This window comes from Gorilla gorilla, chromosome 21 (assembly GCF_029281585.2).
Source record: "Gorilla gorilla gorilla isolate KB3781 chromosome 21, NHGRI_mGorGor1-v2.1_pri, whole genome shotgun sequence".
NCBI classification, from domain to species: Eukaryota; Metazoa; Chordata; class Mammalia; order Primates; family Hominidae; genus Gorilla; species Gorilla gorilla.
The window spans coordinates 27,532,532-27,555,740 of NC_073245.2; the positions used below are offsets into that span (position 1 = coordinate 27,532,532).

General features: G+C 41.7%; 1 protein-coding gene across 2 annotated transcripts in view; it reads right to left on the bottom strand.

Moving 5' to 3' along the window:
* BFSP1 (beaded filament structural protein 1) overlaps positions 1–23,209 on the bottom strand; it is a 65,131-nt gene extending 41,922 nt beyond the window's left edge. Inside the window, exon 1 of one of the 2 annotated variants that reach the window (XM_063702082.1) lies at positions 22,971–23,209. In XM_063702082.1, the coding sequence (XP_063558152.1) occupies positions 22,971–23,014 (44 nt within the window). In that variant the 5' untranslated portion in view covers positions 23,015–23,209. Of the gene's footprint in view, positions 1–22,966 lie in introns of both variants that reach the window. The other variant, XM_063702083.1, reaches the window with a different exon arrangement.

A 23,209-nucleotide genomic window follows, 5' to 3' on the forward strand; every position in this document is an offset into this window, starting at 1 on the left:
GGGTTGTTTGTACTATTCTTGCCATTTTTCCTAGAAAGTTTGAAATTATTTTCCAAAACACCTGCAAAAAGTGTGATCACCTTTGCAGTATAGACATTTAATAAATATTACTTGCTTTATGTTATGGCTATATATATGTATAATGGCTAAGAGAGGGAGAGGTGCAGAGAGGAGAATGGCTTAGCAAACTGCAGTAACAATAGGAGAAAATGGGCTATAACCATTGAACAATTTTACTTATTTTATTTATGTATTTATTTTTTTAAAAAAACAGGGTCTTGCTATGTTACCCACACTGGTCTCGAACTCCCTGCCCTCAAGCAATCCTCCTGCCTCAGCCTCCTAAAGTACTGGGATCAAAGGTGAGAGTTAGCACACCTGGCCCCACCAAACAATTTTAACCTTGTGGAATATACTATGATATAAATAAAAATGCTTATAACAAACTTGAAGGGGAAAAGAAAAGCAAAATACCAGATGCATGGTGATTTTAGCAGTATAAAAATATCAGAAATTAGTGAAATATGCCAGGTTTAATGTTCATCATATCTTTTATTCCATTTAAAGTTGTTTAAGGCTGGGTGAAGTGGCTCATACCTACAATCCCAGCACTTTGGGAGGCCAAGGCGGGTGGACTGCTTGAGCCCAGAAGTTCAAGACCAGCCTGGGCAACATCGTGAAACCCCATGTCGACAAAAAATATAGGCACATGCCTGTAGTCTCAGATACTCAGGAGGCTGAGGTAGGAGGATTGCTGGAGCCTGGGAGGCAGAGACTGCAGTGAGCTGAGATTGCACCACTGCACTCCAGTCTAGGTGACAGAATGAGACCCTGTCTCAAAAAATAAATAAAATAAAGTTATTTAAATGTAAAATATAGTTTCAAAATTTTTTAATTAACATTTTTCTTCACTAACAAATATCTAAAAGCCTGAGTAAAATAGGCTTAGATGTTTTGCCTTTTAGTCAATTTCATACTCTAGCATTTTGAGCCATCCCTTTCAGTTAAGATACATTCTGAGTTTGCTTTGGACATTTTACAGAAACAAAAGGTAATGGAGGTAATCATATACTCCTTAGAGGTGGGTTTCACGTTAGGTCTCTGCTGCCTACTATTGTGTGACCTTGAACAGGTCAATCTGTTTTCTAAAATGATGGACTTAAGCTAAAGAATATCTAAGGTTCCTTTCTGCTTATTATGAGCAGAATTGTATTCCTCCAAATCTCACATGTTGAAGTCCTAACTCCCTCAAAATGTGGCTGCCTTCAGAGATGGGGCCTGTAAAGAGGTAATTGAGGCTGTTAGGGTGGACCCGTCTGTGGTGCTTTGTTCTGGAAGCCCTAGCAAACGAATACACTGCTCTAACACTCTGACTCTGCACCTTCTACCATCCGTCCTTTTCCCAGAACATGCAAATGTCTGCCACAAGAGGGCCACCCTATACTAAAATTGAATGCCCTGCCACATGGTCCCACCAGGGTGCACAGCTTGAAGCCTTTCCACCAAACTGGACCAACTCAAAAGGTAAGTCAGCCATGGAAAGTGACAGCCCAGGAGTAAAAGGGCAGGCAGACCCCTGGCTCCCGGATCCCTGCTATCCCTGCTCCCTGTAGCCAGGCCTCTCCATGAGGCCCCAGTCTCTAAAGACGCACCCGTGAAGTATGCTCAGTGCTCCTGGAAGTGATGAGTCTGTAGGAAGGGTCACAGCAGATGGAGAAACACACTCAGAAGCAAGGCTCTCTCTCCAACTAACTGCACACACGCAGTTGACTCTGAAGAGTTGCTGGAAAATGAAGCCTGAGATTCAAACACTATCAAAGAGAGCACTAAGCATCCAACCTGCTTTTCTCAGGGTCTAATTCAGAAACTGAAGCACTAAAAAAAAAACAAAAAAAAAACAAACAAAAAAAAAAAACAAAACAAATTTGTGTGACAGCAAGTGTGTGCCTGGTGCTTTGACTGACAGGCACCGACAAAAGGCAGGATTACCAAATGTAATGCAGGATCCTAAACTGGACCCCAGACTGCAAAAATAAAATCTATAAGGGACATTGTGATGACAATTGATGAAATTTGAATATGGAATGGGGATTGATAAAAATATTGTAACAGAGTTAAAATGTCTAATTTTAAACATTGTATTATGACATGTAAGAAAATGACCTTGGCTGGGTGCTGTGGCTCACCCCTGTAATCCCAGCACTTTGGGAGGTCGAGGCAGGAGGATCACTTGAGCCCAGGAATCCAAGACCAGCCTGGGCAATATAATGAGACCCCGTCTCTACCCCCAAAAATACAAAAATTGGCCAGGCATGGTGGCACACGTCTGTAGTTCCAGCTACTTGGGAGGCTGAGATGAGAGGATCACTTGAGCCTGGGAGGCAGAGGTTGCCGTGAGCCAAGACTGTGCCACTGCACTCCAGCCTGGGTGACAGAAGGACACTGTGTCTCAAAAGAAAAAAAAAGAAAGAGAGAAAGGAAAGGAAAGGAAAGGAAAGGAAAGGAAAGGAAAGGAAAGGAAAGGAAAGGAGGAAGGAAGAAAGGGAAGGGAAGGAAGGAAAGAAAATGACCTCGTTCACAGGAAACTGGTTTGGGGATAAGGAGGCATGATATCCAACTTACTCTCAATGGTTCAAAAAATAAATAATAGATATGCATTTATGTTGATATAAACATATATAAATAAATACATAAAATAATAAAGCAAATGATTGGTGGATTTAGGTAAGAGGTATAGAAGTTCCTTTTACTCCTCCTGCAACTTTTCCATAAGTTTGAAATTGTAACAAAAGAAAAAGTTACTTCTCAAAATCCCAACACCTCCAGGAAAATTGTGCTGAGAACAGGTGTTTCTTAATGATAGCAAGAAAATGCAAAAATCTTCCTTTGATTCACCAGATGGTATCATGATCTCAGCAACCAGGATTTCATTGACAACCACGGTAGGAGTTTTACACCTACCGAAATGATGGTACGGATTTTCAGACACATCTGGACTTGCCTTCTCTGCACAGTCTCAGAATGTCCTTGAGACATTGTCGTACCAACTCATCGTCATTCTGGTTATGCATGAAAAGCAGCCCTTCCCATGACCTCATAAATGCAGAAATGAGTCATTGTCCCAGCAGGTGCCATCCTCAGGACTGCGTTTGGAGAAGTGTCTTTTACAGTTATAATTTCTGTGGCTATAAATCTAGCCGTGGTATTCATATTTCTGCTCTATATTTCTCTCTAAGATATCATTAAACAAACCTACCACCACTTTCAAGTTGGGTCAGCCTACATCTGAACCACAGCCCGTTTCCTTCTGGGAATAGACTGTCAAGTGGTTTGATATATTACCAAGCCACTGTTGTCCAACTGGCATGCCCACTCTGTCCTAAAAAGAAGGATGTTCCAGCCCTGCTTTGTATCAGTTAGGAGATAGATCCCAAGGAATTGGGCACATGCATCCATGAATATATTTCTTCTTCTTTTTTTTTTTTTTTTTTTTGCAATGGGGTCTTGCTCAGCCCAGGCTGAAGTGCAGTGGTACAATCTCAGCTCACTGCAGCCTCAACCTCCTGGGCTCAAGCGACTCTCCCACCTCAGCTGCCAAACTAGCTGGGACTACAGGTGCACACTACCATGCCCAGCTAATTTTTAAACTGTTTCATACACACAGGAGTCTTGCTGTGCTGCTCAGGTGGTCTCGAATTCCTGGCCTCAAGTGATCCTCCTGACTCAGCCTCCCCAAGTATTGGGATTACACGTGTGAGCCACCATGCCCAGCCCATGAATATATTTCTGACAGAAATATACATTCAAATATTCATAGATTGAACATACATTTGGGGGCTGGGCATGTGGCTCTCGCCCAGCATTTTGGGAGGCTGAGGCAGGTGGATTGATTGAGCACAGGAATTTGAAACCAGCCTGGGCAACATGGCAAAACCCTGTCGCTATATATAAAAAATAATAATAATAATACAAAAAATTAGCTGAGCATGGTGGTGTGTGCCCCTGTAGTCCTAGCTACTCGGGAGGCTGAGGTGGGAGGATAGACTGAGCCTGGCAGGTCAAGGCTGCAGTGAGCCATGATTGTGTCGCTGCACTCCAGCATGGGCCACAGAGCAAAACTCAATCTCAAAAAAAAAGACAAAAAGAAAAAAAAGAAACATACATTTGGGTTGTCCATTGTTTTGTAGGTCCAGGTCTACTTTTCTATTAATATCAGTAGGGACTGATTGAACACAAGAGAACATGTTCTATCTTCCAAAGTTTACTAGCTTCCCAGCGTTGACCTGAAATTGGGGGGGACAACAATAGTGCAAGCTATTTTCATATTGTGCATACAGTTTAGGAGTATAGTAAGGTACAGTTTAGGAGTATACTATACATTTTAAGCCCCTCAACGCCCCCTCAGACCTAAACTCCACATGAAGTTTTCTAATGAAATTCTAAAAATAGTCGGTTTACAGAACTTCGCCATTGTTTAGCAGGGTCTGGCCAAAATTCAAAGAATGACCTATTCCAACCATCTGACTTGTTAGTTCATTTGGTAAGGAGCTACAAGTGATGTGAATATTTCCTGCTATTCCACCCTCTACCACCTGCCTGCTCGTGATCAACTCCTACTGACTTCTATGCCTTCATTTATTTGAAATTTATGTCATCAGGCTTTACTTCTCACCCAGCAAACATCATCCTTTTCTCCATTTGCCTGTCACCCTCAGCTTTGACACCAATATCTTCCCTACTCCTTTACACCTCCCACCCAACCCCTCATGTATATTAATGTATGCGGAAGATGTCTAAAGTGGTCTTCAGTTCTACACACCCACGCCCCCATACCCCAAGACACCATTCCAGTTGAGGTCCCCCGCTGTTTACCTGGCAGACCTGCTGTATGAGTATCTTCACTAGACTGCAGCTCTTTGAGGGCAGGGCTGATAGCAATGCTGGGCATCCCTCAGTGGCCATTGTCCACCTGAGGATCTCCCCAGGTGCCCACCCTCCATCCTTCTCCATGCCTCTCTAAAACGCTGAAAGCCTGGCCCTCCCAGACTGCATCACCTCCGGGTGCCTCTCATGTCCTCTAGCTTCCTGTAGGGTTTGGCAAATGGAAGTCACTGTCAGGAGATCAAAAAGACTCCCTTCCTGCTTCCCTTCTGCTCTGGCATAATCTCTCCTCCAAGATCCTTTCCTCCTGCTCCTTTAAAGCCTACAGGTAGTAATAGTTTCCCACTGTTGCTACTACACCGTGGGCACTTCACCATGCTTTGTTGATTCATTTGGCTCGTTAGATACTAGGAACGCTGGGAGCTACAAAATCTCATTCAGCAAGTAGTTAAAGCTTCTGACACAAAGTGGATGCCCAATAAAATGAATTAAAGAGTGAGTGAATATTAGAGCCAGGAGCTGTAGCATGCACCTGTAATCCCAGCTACTTGAGAGGCTGAGGCGGGAGGATCACTGGAGACTGGGAGTTCAAGGCTGCAGTGAGCAATGATCATTCCTGTGAATAGCCACTGCACCCCATTCTGGGCAACATAGTGAGACCCTGTCTCTAAAAAAATAATAATAATTAGTGAATATTAGATAGAAACTTGAAATAAAAGATAAAGTTTTTGCATGTTGGGAGGTTTGTCGTGAAACTCTTAAATGGGAAAGCTGAATAGTGCTTGGCCAAAGATGGATCATTACAAGGGATCTTACCAGCAGTTCCAGGCCCTCTCATTCCACATTCGCTGATGGGGCTGTTTCAAGGGGCATGGTCAAATTTAGTAGCAGTCCAAAATTGAAATTTACTTTGCTGTCTGCTATGATGGCTAGGTTTACATTGTCTGTCATCATTAGAGGAAATATATAGGGACAGAACAAAAATACATTTATTAAGAAAGAGAACAGTGCACCAGTCAGCAGAAAGACTATAGTTATAAGACACATGAAAAGAAAAAGTTAATTCCTTGGAAAAGAGCTTTCTATTTTAAGAAGATGAACAAAATAAGAGAGGTCCTTAAGTGATAGCTAATGAAGACACTTCCCAGGCATCCTCAATGGCTGTGGCTTTTCAGATGTCAACCGAAAACAAAATCCATTACAAAGCGTAGCATCCAAGTTGGATATGGGTTGCTTATTTTGTTCTGTGGTCAGCCTTTGCTGAACATAGCAGTCTAAACCAGAGCCACAGAGCTGTGAGTGGTCCTTGTCTGTAAAATGCACTTGGACTGTCCTCGGTGACCCTAATTGCATGATTTGGCAAGAACAACAATTAAATAGGATATTTTGGACCAAATTCTCTCAGAGTACATTATTTTATCAAGGTAACCTGAGTTTTGGGGTGACACACACAGTGTAACCAAAAGTGCCACTTTGCGAGGGTTTGCTAACTGATGTCCTTGTAACCTCCAAAATCAATTTCAGGGCATTGCAGAGTCAACACATCAATGTTCCCCTGCCTGCATTTGGGGCACTTGCTGGCTGAGTCGCCTGCAGGAGTGTTCTGGAGTTGCCTCTTAGGAGATAATGAGAGCCAATTGCTAAATTTTCAGGAATTTTGCAAGCTGGTTGACACCTCATCGGTAGCTTGAAATTGGAAACGGTGAGAGTATCTACACCACAGGAATGATAAACACTACAAATGAAGACATTTCTCTCCTAGAAAGTCAGCTGTTGGCCAAGCACTGTGGCTCATGCCTGTAATCCCTGCACTTTAGGAGGCCGAGATGGGAGGACTGCTTGAGCCCAGGAATTCAAGACCAGCCTAGGCAACATACAGAGACCTCATCTCTACCAAAAAAAAAAAAAAATTCACCAGGTGTGGTGCCATGCACCTGTAGTCTCTGCTACTCAGGAGGCTGAGGTGGGAGGATCACTAGAGCCCAAGAGGTCAGGGCTGCAGTAAGCTATGATCGCACCATCGCATGCCTGCTCTGGTGACAAAGTGAGACCCCATCTTAAAAAGAAAAAAAAAAGTCAGTTGTTAAACATTTACTAACCTCACATTACCTATGAATAATACCATATCTCTGGTGATGGAAATTTTGGCATTCTTTCCTCAGTCTCATTAAGCTCAAAGAGAGTCTTCCTAAGTGTATTGTTTAACATGGAACCCTAAATTTAAATGCTAAGTTTAAAAAAATTAGACTAGAATTAGAGTATACAGCCTGAGAACATGGTTTGTTTTCATTTCTAGTTGGCTCAAGATGTTTCTGAAAAATAATTTATAATAAATTGCCTTATAAAGTTAAAATGCCTTCCAAAATTTTATAAGTCAATTTCAAAAACTAGGGAAGTCAGCCAGTAAATAAAGAGAGAAACAGATTTATCTCAAAATAGCTTCGGCACCACTAGAGGAATCTGTCTCTGTTTCAGTGGAAAAGGAGGCAGTTACTCCTAGCTAATCTCAATATTTTCTTTCCCCTGGAATAATGGCTGACCATTGGCTCTGTTGTTTTTGGCCAACTCCTCTACTGAAACAAAAATTTTGTAACTGCAGTGACCTAACTTGGGAAACAATTTTATAACATTTTCTAGGAACCACAAATCATTTGTTTCATTCTTTCTGAAGACCAACAGTGGCGGTAAGCAGAGAGTGTCTTTTGCCGTGTAACAAAGAAAAAACTTGATAAAGTCAGCAGCCAGAAGAGCATTTCAGTTCAAAGAAGGGTCATCCAGAGCCCATGAAATGTTGTCTTTCACATCAGGAATGAATATGCCTCACACAGCGTCCTGACCGACTAAAACCCTGGATCAATCCAACTTGTTATTAGGGCATAAATGGTGACCTTTATTTATCACACAATGAATTTTAAGCTGGGCAGCCAGTTTTAAGAAAAACAGCAGCAACAGTGTTAGCTGCAAAAACATTTTAGAAGAGCTAGGAGAAAATAAAACATTATTGAACTTCTTCACGTGGCTGGAAAAAAAAAAAACCTTCTGGCATGTGACTCAGATTTCCATTGGGTGAATGCAGACTCATCCAAGTTATGCAACATTATTACTGTTGATAGGTTACAAAAAAATCTATCAGCTCATCTATCAGAAAAATCCACCAGCAAAATGCCCTCAAAAGCTTATGAAATATGTACCAGTGAAGATATGCGAAGCAACTTGATATGCTGTTGTAGGACATGTGGTCATGAAAACTATGTCCGCTTAAGTTAAACAGTCTGGATTTAAATCCTTCATGACCCATTAGCTACATGACTTACACAAGACACTGAACCTCTCTAAGCCTCACATGCTTCATGTATAAACTGGAGGTGATAGAAGTTCCCAAAAGAGTTGTTGTGAGACTTAAATGTTGTCTGGCATATGGTAAGTGCTTAACAAATATCTGCCTTTATTTTTTGCACATGGTCTATGTTTATTTTAAGCATCCGTCTTAGCTTGAAGTCCCCCAGGAGCCAACTCTGTGGCAAGGATTTGAGTACAAGTAGTGTATTTTGGACATGATCCCAGGACACCAGTAGAAGAGTGGGGAAGTGAGATGGGGAAGGGAAAGTAGCCAATGATGGCAGGGTGACCACCATCACCATGGGGGCAACTGGATCTCAACATATCTAAGGGTTCTAGGAGACAGAGTAGAATGCATCACAGAGATATCCCAGGCAAGGGATGCGAAGCTGGGTACTTATCCACCAATCCCCTATCCATCATTGGTTGAGGGCTGCTCCCTACACAGCCCCAACTCCCAATTGTGCAGCACTTGTGGGACAGAAAGTGGCAGATGGTTTAGAGTAAGCAGGCTTTAGCACATAGAGGTGAGTGCTGAGGGGGTACGGGGGTGCAGCACAGTCACTGCTACAGCCCCACATTATTGTTTTCAGGTAATCAAATTAGCTGAAGTACCTCTACATAGTTATTTTAATAGATCAGCTCTCTAGAGATAATAATGTAACAAAACAAAAGAGCTGTGTCCACTCTATGCTGGTTTTAATGGAAGTACTAAGACAAGAAATAAATTACCTAACTTAAAAAAATCAGTATGAGAGTTCCCATTAAATCAACACAGAGTTGGGAATAATATATGGAGTTAAAACCATAATTCTGTTTTGAACCTCTTACCACCTCCTGAATATCCATCACCTAAAGATACAGATGTATCTGTTATTTTTCATAGTGCTGTGGAATAGCCAAGCCGTCATGAAAACGTAAAACATCCCTCTTTTTCCAAAAATCATCAAGCTTTTAGCAGCTGTAATAATAGGCTTCCGCAGTAACTGAAACCAATCAAGTTTTTAGGACAAATAACATTTTAAGACTTTCCCATGCATCCAGACAAAGGTTCAAATACTAAAATGATCATTAACACCTACAAACTGCATTCCCAAGCTGAGAAATGTATCTGTTACATAATCTGATCATTTGTGTTCTTGTTGTGTGAAAAGGGGAAAGTCAATATTTTACTAACCTCTCATTCTTGGGCTCTCAATGCAATAGAAATTGACATGAGGACAAAAGAGTTTTCCCAGGCGAGGCTTCAGTGAAGCTTATGCCCAGGCAAAAGGGAGGTAGCACAAGAGAAAAAGAGAATTGCCTGACTGACTTTCCAAAAAGAGCAGGTAGGGCTTTTTTTTATTAGGCAAAGCATGAGCATTGACACTGGGGGTAGGGTTTGCGGGCTGGGCTGGACGAAGCACAGAAGAGGTAGGGTATGCAGGTGGCATAACTGGTTGTGATGGTTATCTTGAGTAATGGGCCATCTGATGGTCTGGCCAGCATCAACAAGGCTGTAAATCAATTGCTCAGCATTCCTTCCTTGGTTTGATATTTAGATTTCCTAAGGCCAGTTCCTTGAATTCTTTAAGTAAAAGGCATGGTTAAACATTATGAAGGAGGGGGCCCGGCATGGTGGCTTATGCCTGTAATCCCAACACTTTGAAAGGCCATGGTGTTAGAGAAGCAGGAGCCTAAGACAGCCAGAGTGAAAACATTTTAAAATCAACTCCATCTTAAAACTAGCGAGGCACACTCTTTTCCAGTCACAACCCATGGTCCTAAGGTGTTTACAACCTAGGAGGCAGCTTGGTAATGCCTGCAAGGGCAAACTCCTACAACAACAGAAAGCCTAGATGTCCCAATACCAATAACAAGATATGCTTTCAAGATCATTATACTTATGCTTTGATGTACTTGCACACTAAAATGCCAAAGATAGTTTTCTTTAAATGAACAGAATAATAAATTTTGTCATGCTGTCGGCCCACCTGCACATTGGCACAGCTTAGTTTAGTCTTTACATAGACAAGACCCCATATGAGAAAAACTTGAAACAAAAATGGTGTGTTCCTCCTCTTGCTTTCTGAAAATGTGCTACTCTGTGACAGAGTAGCTTCCAATAAACTATCTCGTCTTTCATCACACTTTACCACTTACCTTGAATTCTTTCCTGTGCGAGATGCAAGAATCTCCTCCTGGGGTCTGGATCAAGACCACTGTATTAGTCCATTTTCACACTGCTATAAAGAACTTCCCAAGGCTGGGTAATTTATAAAGGAAAGAGGCTTAATTGATTTACAGCTTCGCGTGGCTGAGGAGGCCTCAGAAAACTTACAATCATGGCAGAAGGGGAAGCAGGCATGTCTTACATTGTGACAGGTGAGAGAGAGGGAGAGCACGTGAGACTGCGGGAAGAACTACCATTTATAAAACCATCAAATCTGATGAGAATTCACTCACTATCATGAGAACAGCATGGAGAAACCGCCGCCATAATCCAATCACGTGGGGATTACACGTCCTCTCTCAACATGTGGAAATTACAATTAAAGATAAGATTTGGGGCTGGGCGAAGTGGCTCATGCCTGTAATCCCAGCACTTTGTGAGGCCAAGGCAGGTGGATCACCTGAGGACAGGAGTTTGAGACCAGCCTGGACCAACATGGTGAAACCCCGTTTCTACTAAAAATATAAAAATTAGCTGGGTGTGGTGGTGCACACCTGTAGTCCCCACTACTCGGGAGGCTGAGGCAGGAGGATCCCTTGAACCCGGGAGGTGGAGGTTGCTGTGAGCCAAGATCACACCACACTGCATTCCAGCCTGGGCTACAGAGTGAGACTCCATTTAAAAAACAAAAAAAAAAAAAGAAGAAAGCAGCTCTTTGTTTCAGCTAGGAGCGGTGACTCACGCCTGTAATCCCAATACTTTGGGAGGCCGAGGTAGGTGGATCACGAGGTCAGGAGTTCGAGACCAGCCTGGCCAACATGGTGAAACCCTGTCTCTACTAAAAATACAAAAATTAGCCGGGTGTGGTGGCAGGTACCTGTAATCCCAGCTACTTGGGAGGCTGAGGCAGGAGAATTGCTTGAACCTGGGAGGCAGAGGTTGCAGTGAGCTGAGATCATGCCACTGCTACACTCCAGCCTGTGTGACAGAGCAAGACTCCATCTCAAAAAAAAAAAAAAAAAAAAAAGATTTGGGTGGGGACACAGAGCCAAACAATGTCAACTCCTTTTTCCAGTAACAGAGGCAGGAGTATTCCTTGAGTCCGGGAGTTTGAGACTAGTCAGGGCAACATGGTAAGACTTTGTGTCTGTAAAAAATTAAATATAATTAAGGAAAAAATAGTAAAATAAATAAATAAATATATATATGAGGGAGGAAGTCTGTCCCATTCCTATCGTACCTCGATTCCCCCAGAGAGATTTCATCCTTCTTATTCTTAAGGAGACAGGGCCAAAGATCTCATCTTCCGAAGCTGCTTCCTGCTGAGCAGGGTTGTCATCCTTGCCTAATTTTGAGGGCATTGAAATCTCTCGCTTACTGTTTTAAAGACCTGTAAAAACTGGGCTCCTCCTGGGATAGTGTGGATTGGAATAGCTGGGCCATTATTAGCTTGATTCAGAACTGTTGAAGCCTGGAAGACATAAACTTTAACCATCTGTACCCCTGTTGAATATAACAAATAATTATTTTAAAAATCAAATAGCACCCAATGATAATTAATAAAATGCTTAAGCCCAGTTTAACAATGTTTGTAAAAAGAAATTGGATGGCATTTGGAATCTAAGTGAATTGGTTGGAAAACCAGCCTCCTGCTGTCTAAAACATAAAGCAAGTGGATTTTTAATGAGACATGTTTCTTTTCTTTTTCTTTCTTTTTTTTTTTTTTTTGAAACAAGGTCTCATTCTGTCGCCCAGGCTGGAGTGCAGTGGCGCAATCTCAGCTCACTGCAACCTCTGCCTCACAGGCTCAATCAATTCTTCTGCCTCAGCCTCTCAAGTAGCTGGGATTACAGGCTTATGCCACCATGCCCGGCCAATTTTTTTTTTTTTTTTGTATTTTTAGTGGACACAGGGGTTTCACCATCTTAGCCAGGCTGGTCTCAAACTCCTGACCTCAGGGGATCTGCCTGCCTCAGCCTCCGACAGTGCTGGGATTACAGTTGTGAGCCACTGCACCCAGCCAATAGAGGCATTTTTATGGAAATGGGGGAAAAACAAATATTAATAGTGGGCATAATCTATCCAGAGAATGTTAGTTTGGAGTTGTAGCCTGGAAAGAATTTAAGATCTAGTCCAAATTGCAGAAAATAATGCAAAAAAAAAAAAAGAAAAACCCTCAAAAACGACAGACAAGGCTAGAATCTAATAGCATATGTATGATAATGTTTTTCTTTCTGGTCTCTCATTTTTATTAAAAACAAATTATGGTACGATCAATTTATTTACAAAATAAGTTTTAGTCTTACTATTCTTGGCCTGATGATTTGCATAAAGTTGCACCAATAATAATTATTTGCCTTATAGGCTCTCTTAAACTGGCTTTGCTGAAACTTTTTACATAAGGAATCTCAGATTCAGACTTGTTAAAGCCTCAAGCCCAGCCACAAATTTATCTGTTCCTGCAAACACCTGTATGAATTGGGTGAATTCCTCTCCTCTGGAGGTCCCAAGATAACTTGGGGTTCTTGGGCCATTAGAAAGTGACATTCTTTTCTTACCAAGTACAGAGACTGCATAGACCGAGTATGATGCCAGTCTTCTCCAAGGAGCTTTTATCAGTTCTTGGAGTCAACCTCAATTTTTAAAAAATCAGTCTAAAAGCATAACATTTCAGTCAAAGCCTTGGTAAAATAACCAGTCTCCAACTGTGTATTTTTACAAAAGAAAACAGATTCTTATACTTATTGTTTTTTGGTGGTGGTAGTTTTGTTTGTTTGTTTGTTTGTTTGTTTTTTAGATGAGGTCTTGCTCTGTCACCCAGGCTGGAGTGCAGTGGTGTGATCATAGCTCAGTATAGCCTCAAACTCCTGGGCTCAAGGGGTCCTCCTGCCCTTGCCTCCCAAATAGCTGGGACTACAAGCACATGCCACCACATCAGGCTAATTTTTAAATTATTTTTTGTAGAGATAGAGTCTCACTATGTTGCCCAGGCTGGTCTCAAACTCTTTGTCTCAAGTGATTCTCCTGCCTAGGCCTCCCAAAGTGTTGGGATTATAGGTGTCAGCCACTATGCCAGCCCCATATTTCCCTTTTGCAGCACTTGATCTTGGCTCCATGAATCCAGTTGCTTCTATGTTTTGTCATGTTTGTTATTCCTTCTCAGCCTCTGGAATGGATCCTCTTAAATATCACATCTTTGAATTACTGGGGTTCCTGGTTGTATTAGTCTGTACTCGCACTGCTATAAAGAAATACCAAGACTGAGTAATCTATAAAGAAAAGAGGTTTAATTGACTCATGGTTCCTTAGGTTGTACAAGAAGCATGGCAGGTTCTGCTTCTGGGGAAGCCTCAGGAAACTCACAATCATGGCAGAAGGCAAGCAGGGGCAAGCACGTTTTACATCACCAGAGCAGGAGCAAGACAGAGAGTGGGGAGGTGCTTCACACTTTGAAACAAGCAGATCTCATGAGAACTCTATCACGAGAACAGCACCAAAGGGATGGTGCCAAACCATTCACAGTCCAGGCACAGTAGGCTCATGCCTGTAATCCCAGCACTTTGGGAGGCCAAGGAGGGTGAATCACTTGAGGTTGGGAGTTCGAGACCAGCCTGGGAAACATGGTGAAACCTCGTCCGTACTAAAAATACAAAAACTAGCCTGGCGTGCTGGCACACACCTGTAATCCCAGCTACTCAGGAGGCTGAGGCACAAGAATCACTTAAACCCGGGGGGCAGAAGTTGCAGTAAGCCAAGATCATGCCACTACACTCCAGCCTGGGAAACAGGGCAAGACCCTGTCTCAAAAATAAATAAATTAATTAAATAAAAAGTAAGCCACTCATAAAGGATCTACCCTTATGATCCAATCACCTCTCACTAGGTCCCATCTGCAACACTGGGGATTACAATTAGACATGAAATTTGGGTGGGGACATAGATCCAAACCATATCACTAGGAGATCTGTCCCAAGCCCACTTCTCTATTTACCCTCAGAATAGTTCTCAACCTTTCCAGGCCGTGAGGTAGTACCACTCAGGATTGCTTTCAGATGCACATAACAGGCTTAACCACATAAGGATTATTTTTCTCTAATTGTTGCCAGGAAAGGGGTCCTGACCCAGACACCAAGAGTGGGTTCTTGGACTTTGTGCAGGAAAGAAGTCAAGGCAAGTCACAGAGTACAGTGAGAAGAGAAAGCTTATTAAAAGCCACTTAGTTACAGAGTAGGGTGTCCTCAGAAAGCAAGAGGAGAAATGTCTCATCTTTGTTTTAAATTTTTCTTATATAGGGTCTTACCTATATAAAAGTTAAGCTATATCTACCTGTTGGGGGGCTAACAGTGTCACAAAATTTATTAGTTTGTTGATTTAAAGAAAACTGTTCTTGGCATTTTAGTGCATAAGTACATCAAAGCATGACTACAATCCTTTTTTTTTTTTTTGAGACGGAGTTTCACTCTTATCTCCCAGGCTGGAGGGCAATGGCGTGATCTCAGCTCACTGCAACCTCTGCCACCCAGGTTCAAGCTATTCTCCTGCCTTAGCCTCCTGAGTAGATGGAATTACAGGTGCCCATCTGCCCACCACCACACCCAGCTAATTTTTGTATTTTTAGTAGAGATGGGGTTTCACCATGTTGGCCAGGCTGGTCTTAAACTCCTGACCTCAGGTGATCCACCCGCCTCGGCCTCCCAAAGTGCTGGGATTACAGGCATGAGCCACCGTATCTGGCCAACTACAATCATTTTAAAAGCATGTATTATTATGCAATACCAGGACATCTGGACATTTTTTTCTGTCATAGTTTATCCTTGCAGGCATTGTTAAGCTGTTTCCTCAGCTGTAAACATCATATAACCACAGGTCATGATAGACAAGAAATGTGCCTTGCCAGTTTTATGATGGAGTTGATTTTAAAATGGTGCCACTCTGGCTCTCCTATGCTCCTGCTTCCCTAACATGATGACATGCAGTCCAGAGGTAGGCAGTTCAGGGCGAGTGTGGTGGAGCCTTCAGTCCCAGGTTCATTCCAACTCTTCACTCTGCTGGCTTTAGTATGTGGCTTAGCGCCTGTATTAGGCCATACTTGCATTGCTATAAATACCTTAGACTGGGTAATTTATAAAGAAAAGAGGTTTAGTTGGCTCACGGTTCTGCAGGCTGTACAGGAAGCATGGCACCAGCATCTGCTCGGCTTCTGGGGAGGCCTCAGGGAGTTTTTACTCATGGTAGAAGGCAAAGGGGGAGTTGTCTGGTCACACAGTGAGAGTGGGAGGAAGGCAGGGAGGTGCCACACACTTTTAAATGACCAGATCTCGCAAGAGTTCACTCACTGTCACAAAGACAGTACCAGGGAGAAGGTGCTAAGCCGTTTATGAGTGATCCACACCCACGATCCAATCACCTCCCACCAGGCCCCTCTTCTAACATTGGGGATTACAATTCAACTTGAAATTTAGAGGTGACAACATCCAAACTATATCAGTGCCCAAGCTCACAGATGGCTGCTACCCTTAGGCATCACATCTGTACCTGAAATCACTTGTACATCTACACCACGAATCTTATTCATGTATTTATTCAACAAATATGTATTGACAACCTACTCTGTGCCAACACTCTTCTGGGCCTTGGGATACAGAAGTGAAAAAAATAAAATAAGGCTGGGTGTGACGGCTCACACCTGTAATCCCAGCACTTTGAGAGGCAGAGGCGGGTGGATCACCTGAGGTCAGGAGTTCAAGACCAGCCTGACCAACATGGTGAAACCTCGTCTCTACTAAAAATACAAAAACATTAGCTGGGCATGGTGGCAGGCACCTGTAATCCCAGCTATTCAGGAGGCTGAGGCAGGAGAATTGTTTGAACCCAGGAGACAGAGGTTTCAGTGAGCCGAGATCACACCATTGCACTCCAGCCTGGGCGACAACAGCAAGACTCTCTCTCAAAAAGAAAAAAAAAAGAAGAAAATAAAAATCCCTGATCCCTGTTCTTGTGGAGCTTATATTCAATTGGAGAAAACAGAAAGTAAATAAGATAAATAAGTGAAAAATAGAGTATAATAAGTGGTGATAAGTGTTACAGAGAAAAATAAAGAAAAGGGAACTGGGAGGATGGTGGGGCATCTGGTAATTTTAGACAGGGTGGTCAGAGAAGACCTCACTGAGGAGGTTACATCTGAGTAGAGAACGGAAGGAAGTGATGGGAAAGCCATTTGGATTCTTGAAGAAAGAGCGTTCTAAACATGGGGAAGAATAAATGTAATGGGATGTGCCTGGTTTGTTCAAGGAAGGGTGCAGAGGCCATCATGGCAAGAGTGGGGCAGGTGAGGATAGAGTGCGGGTCAGATGAGGTCAGGAAGGGCAACGAGAGGACAGATCCCACAGGATTTCTACAAATCCTCCATAAGGATTTGGCTTCACTGTGAGAGTAAAGGGAAGCCTTTGAGAATTTTGGCAAGGAAGTGGCATAAACTGACCTACAACTTAACAGGATGGCTTTCATGGCTGTGCTGAGAATAGCAGAAGCAGAGAGACCAGCCAAGAGACCATTGCAGTAATCCAGTTTAGAGGTGATGGTGAGTTAGACCAGGGTGATAGCAATGGAGGTAATGAGGAGTGATAGAATTCTGGATATATTTTGAGGGTAGAACCAACAGAATGTACTGATGTGGGATATGAAAGAGAAGAGACAAGGATAAAATCTGAAGCTGGAAGGATGAAATTGACATTTACAAGATGGGGAAGACTGGAAGTGAAGCAGATTTGGGGGAAAAATATCAAGATTTCTGTTTTAATTATGAGAAGTTGAGATGTCTATGAAACATCCAAGGGCAAGTGTTGAATAGACAGTTGCATCTACAAGTCAGAAATCTGGAGAGAGGTCAAGGATAGACATAAATTTGGGAACATACAGCAGAGAGAAGATATTTAAAGTCATGAAACTGAATCAGAAAACTAAGGGAATTAGTGCAGAGAGTAAAGAGAAGAAGTCTAAGAACTTAGTATGCATGGAGACTCTGGAGATCAGCGGTTAGGAGATGAAGAGGAACCAGCAAAGGAGCCTGAAAAGGACCAGATAGGTAGGTGGAAAATCAGGAAGAGAGTGTGGGATTCTGGAAGCCAAGTAAGTAAAGTGTTTCAAAGTGAAGAGAAGATATGACTGACTATGTTGTATGAGATGAGGACTAAGAATTGGCCATTGGATTTAGCAATGTGACGTTCCATAGTCATATGAGTAAAAGCAGTTTCAGGAAAGTGGTGGGGAAGAAACTATGAGGATGAAATGCCAAACTCAACAAGAACAACTAAAATCCATGGAATAAAATTCACAGGGTAGACAAAAAAACAAAAACAAAAATCCTCAATGAAAGAACAATTACTTCAATCAACAACTTCAACAAATATTTAGTGTTTATCATCTATGTGCCAAGTGATATTCGAAAAATTCATTGGCAATTCAGTGATGAAGAAAACAAAGTACCTATACTTATGGAGCAGATATTCTATTAGGGTTAAAGAGACAATAAACAACTAAACAAATATACAATGTGTCAGTTGCTGATAAGTGCTTCAAAAATCATATAGAACAGAAACAGGATAGACAGTGGAGGCAAGTGGGGTGGCAAACTACTTTAGATAAGGTGATCATCAAGGCCTTTCGGATTTACTAGTAGAGAGCTCATCTTATATCAGTTAGAATTGGGATCTTTGAAAAGACCTGTTAAAAATATATAAACATATATATATATATATATATATATAAACATATATATATATATATATATACATATATATTTCTGATGGCAAGTCTGAGTAAATACAAGAGAAGTCACAATGTAATTATCTTTGGCACAAAGATAATTAAACTACAGTTGCAGATGGCATATTTTTAGCATTAGGGAATAGAAACTATTATGTACAGTATTATGTCCCCCAAATTTAAAATCTACATAAAATGCATGATTTTCTAGAAAAAAAGACGAAGTGCCAAAGTTGACTCAAGAAATAGAAAACTTGAGAAGAACAAAAGAAAATATAAAAATTAGTTTAAGGCTGACTTTGTTAGATTTATGTTTAAGATCAGGTCTAAGGACCTGCTGGTTTCTCAGGCCAATACTATCAAAGCTTTAAGGTACAGGTAAGTCTTGCCTTATATAACTTGTTCAGAGAAAAGGCAAAGAAGGAAATAGTCCCAATTTATTCTTTATTTTGTGTTTTCACAAACACAAAACCAAAATAAAACATAGGCCTTCCTTGTGAAAATAAATGTAAAGATCCTAAGTAAATGACTAATAAACCATATCTAGCAGTAGTTCCAGAGAACACACCTCAAGCCCGAGCAGAATGTATCATAGAAGGCCACAATTGTTTGGCATTAGCAAATCCATTAATACAATTTACTACATTAACAAATTAAAGGAGGGTAACACCTAGTTAATGAAACTAAATACCCACCACTGATGAAAACTCTTACAAAAATAAGACAAGAAATTTATTTGACATATTAAAGGATATCTGCCAGAAGCCTAACAGAAAGAGCAGAAGAGATGATGGAATATTAGAAGCTTTTCCACCAAAGTCAGGAACAAGATAAGGATCACCACCAGTCAGCATTATGCTTCCAAACCTAACCCATGCAATGACAAGAATTAGAAATTAGTTATAAAAATTAGAAACAAAGAAATAGAACTCTCATTGGTTGCTTATATCTCATTCCCAAAACATCTAAGAAAATTAAGAGGAAAAGTATTAGAATTAATGAGGGCTCAGTAAGATGGCTGGCTATAAGACTAATAAACAAAATCAAATGTTTATCTTTAATAAACAATAATGAATTATAATTAATTAAAAATCACAAAATACCTTGAAATAATCCAATTAAGCCATGCATAGACTCTACATGAAGAAAAGTAGGCCAGGTGCAGTGGCTTATGCCTGTAATCCCAGCACTTTGGGAGGCCGAGGTGGGAGAATCACATCAGCCCAGGAGTTTGAAACCAGCCTGGTCAACAAAGTGAGACCCTGTCTCTACAAAAAATTAAAACAAATTAGCCAGGCATGGTGGTGCATGCCTGTGGTCCCAGCTACATGGGAGGCTGTGGCAGGAGGATCTCTTGAGGCTGCAGTGAGCTGTGTTCGTGCCGTTGCGCTCCAGCCTGGGTGACAGAGTGAGATCCTATCTCACAAAAAAAAAAAAAAAAAAAAAGAATAGTACAAAGTTTTACTGATAGTCACAAAGGAATGCCCAAACAATTACAGAAACATGGCCAGCAGTGGTGGTTCATGCCTGTAATCCCAGCACTGTAGGAGGCCGAGGTGGGCAGATCACCTGAGGTCAGGAGTTGGACACCAGCCTGACCAACATTGTGACATCCTGTCTCTACTAAAAATAGAAAAATTAGCCAGGCATGGTGGCCCACACCAGTAATCCCAGCTACCTGGGAGGCTGAGGCATGAGAATCGCTTGAACCCAGGAGGCAGAGGTTGCAGTAAACTGAGATCGTGCCACTGCACTCCAGCTTGGGCAACAGAACGAGACCCTGTCTCAAAAAACAAAACAAAATAAACAAACAAAACAATAAGAATCACAGAAACATGCCATGTTCACAGGTGAAAAGAATCAATATTGTAAAGATAATGGATTCCCCACAAATTGATGATTAAAAACTGTGCAATACCAATCAAATACCGTCAAGATTTTTAAATAGAACTTCACAAGAAGATTGTCAAATTCATATGAAAGAGAAAATATATAAGGATAACTAAGGACAATTTTTACAAGAAGAACAAGAGCACATCAAATATTTAAAATATACAATAAAGCCAGAGTAATGAAAAAGGTGATATTTGTATAAGAATGAAGAAATCAGTGGAGAGAATAGAGCAAGCAATAGAGCCATGTTGGTCCATTTCTACATGGGAATGGAATAGATGGTAAAAATGACATTTTATACCAATGGGAAAGGATAGGCTAGTTAGACAAAAAGTTTTGGGGAAAATGGATATATATTTGAGAAAAAATAAAATTAGGTATCTCACAATATATAAAACTAATTCCAAATGAAATATTGGTGGTAGAAAGGCTTTCTTAAGCAAAATTTAAAATACAATCATCAGCTGGGTGCAGTGGCTCATGCCTGTAACCCCAGCACTTTTGGAGGCCGAGGCGGGAGGACTGCTTGAGGCCAGGAGTTTGAGACCAGCCTGGGCAACATAGCAAGACTCTACAAAAAAATACAATAGTTAGCTGGGCATGGTGGTGTGTGCCTGTACTCCCAGCTACTTGGGAGACTGAGGTGGGAGAATCTCTTGAACCCAGGAGTTTGAGGATGCAGTGAGTTACGATCACACCACTGCACTCCAGCTTGGGTGACAGACTGAGAGCATATCTCTAAAAAAGAAAAAATTAAAAATAATAATAAAAAAACACAGGAACACAAAACTATCTATTACTATCTATTGATCTATCTATCTATCTATCGCGTGTGTAAATAAGCAAAACCTGGAAGGACAGACTTTGTTCTGCACATTTTAAACCAGTAGTAGAGCTTAAATTTGGTGATGGGGGAAAGAATTGCAGGGGAGTGAAGGTGACATTTTTCTACCCAGAGTTTTTTTTTTTAATAAGAAGACATTCCCAGATAATTTATATAATTAAATTTTTTAAAACAACCTCTTTATTATTATATAAATATGTGGCAGGAAAATTAATAGGGAACATTTATTTTCTTTCTTAGACATTTTCAGCATTTTTTTCCCCTGATAAATCTGTATTTTTTTAATAGCCAGAAAAAAATGCACCAAAGTGGTTTCCCTTCTGAAATTATTTTTAATGGTGTTTGGCTCACAGCAGAATGATCCAGGCCCATCCGTGTCCTGGCTCAGGGCCCAGGCTCTCTCCCTGGCAGCCAGTGAGCTGATCTTGCCAGAGCTATCCCAACTGCTGCCTTCCTGGCTGCCAGCATCACCTTGGCTACCTGCAGAGACACTCCTGCCACTGCCTCACTGGTGGGGAGAGCTCCCTCCTGTTGCAACACTGATTAATATAAGATGAGTGGAAAAGCAAAGGGAGGGCAAATACAGAGGGCCAGGCCGTGCAAAGGAGAAGTCCGTTTCTGCAGCATTGATACCAGGTCCCACGTCAATCTCTCTGAATAATCTGGCCCTCGCAGTTTCTCTTTGGAGAAATTTGAGATACGCTTCCCAGCAGCTGGGTCAAAGGGCCTTTGAATACAGAGCCTCATTGCATATCCCTTCCCACCTGCACTGGTGTTGCAGACCATGGGGGGCACCTCATCTGTCCCCTACCTCAAGGGGGCTTCTCTGCAGGAGCTTACAGAATGGCTTTAGCTTTCTCTGCCCCGCTATGTCCCCTACAACGTATTCTAGTGACTCAGTCCTGGGCCCTCCTGGCTCAAAGGAAGTCCATATATCCATGAGTGGTTGTAGGAGGGTTGCTGGCATGACCCAGCTAACTTACTGAATCACCTTTTCAGATTTGGTGCCTTCTTCCAGGTCTCTTGCCTGGGACCTTCATGCACCTAACAGTCTCTTTTGCTGTTTTATTTGAAGCATAGAATTGTAGCCTGAGTCTTTCCTCAGTTTATTTTGTGATTGATCCTCCTTACCAAGTGTTTATCGTGGTTCCAGTGTGTGTGTTGGGGGGTGATTCTAAAGAACACTGTTCGTGAGTCACGCTGCTCTGTTAATAAACCTGTTATGCAGGAAAACCCAGCTGAAAGGCAGATCCAAGCCGCTCGCTCCCAGCTGTTAGTAAGTGGATACAATGGCCTTTTCATTGGGTATGAATTTTAGTCTATTATATTTTCTTTAGAAACTAAAATCAGCTGATGAGAAGTGAAAGTAATGCTGACTTTGTTTCATAAGAAATAAAAACTCGACTCAGGAGGACCCCAGCCATTATTTGTGGCTCACATTCTCTAAATTTCATCTGAAAAGTTGATATTCCAGATTCCTTACATCTCTCCAAGATGCCTAGCATCTTATACACACAAAGATGGGGGAGTTTTTACTCAGCAAGAAAAATATTTACTTTCCTTTTTTTTTTTTTTTAGGAGAAAAATACTTGTCTCTTCAACCTCATTAATTTTTATGATGTGTAAAATTTTTTCATTACAGTAGCCAAAAAGACTCTGGACTGAATAAAGTATAGCACCCAAACCATTTAAAATGGCTTCCTGGCTGGGAAGACACTGCAGTCATCTCAGGGAAGTTTCTGGCCTTGGGAAAAACAAATGGAACTTTGGCCGTTCAAGAAGGGAAACTCAAGAATCCAGGCCTTGCGTGCTGCTCTTTTTTCTCTGAAAGCTTTTGGAAGTGGAGCCACACTTTATTTACCGAATATGCACTTCTTGTTTCTTGTAACCATGGTGCTTTAGTTGAGTGTGTCTTATGTCAGACTACTGCTGAGCCAATATTTATCATTTTAGAAATTTCCATGAGTCATAAAACAAATGTGCAACCCGCTTGCTGTACCTTCTACGGGAGTTTCTTTCCTAGAGTTCTTTAAAGCAAAAAGAAAAAATGCTAAACCTAGAATCCAACACTTGGCATTTATCAGAACACTTACATACTTTCTCCAGCATGGAGGCTCCTTCTGTGAAATTTGAAAATCCATTCAGCTCACATCCAAGGTGTGCTGCCTGCTGCCTGAGGTACCCTGCCTACCCACGACTCCAAAACCCTCTCCAGAGGGCCAGGTCTGGGCTGAGAAAGAAAGGAGGCTTTAGAGGTTTGCAGAGAGGAAGTGACTCACTGGCTCAAGGGGTGGGAGGGAAGGCTTTCCACAGGATAGAGAATATAAATGAGCAAG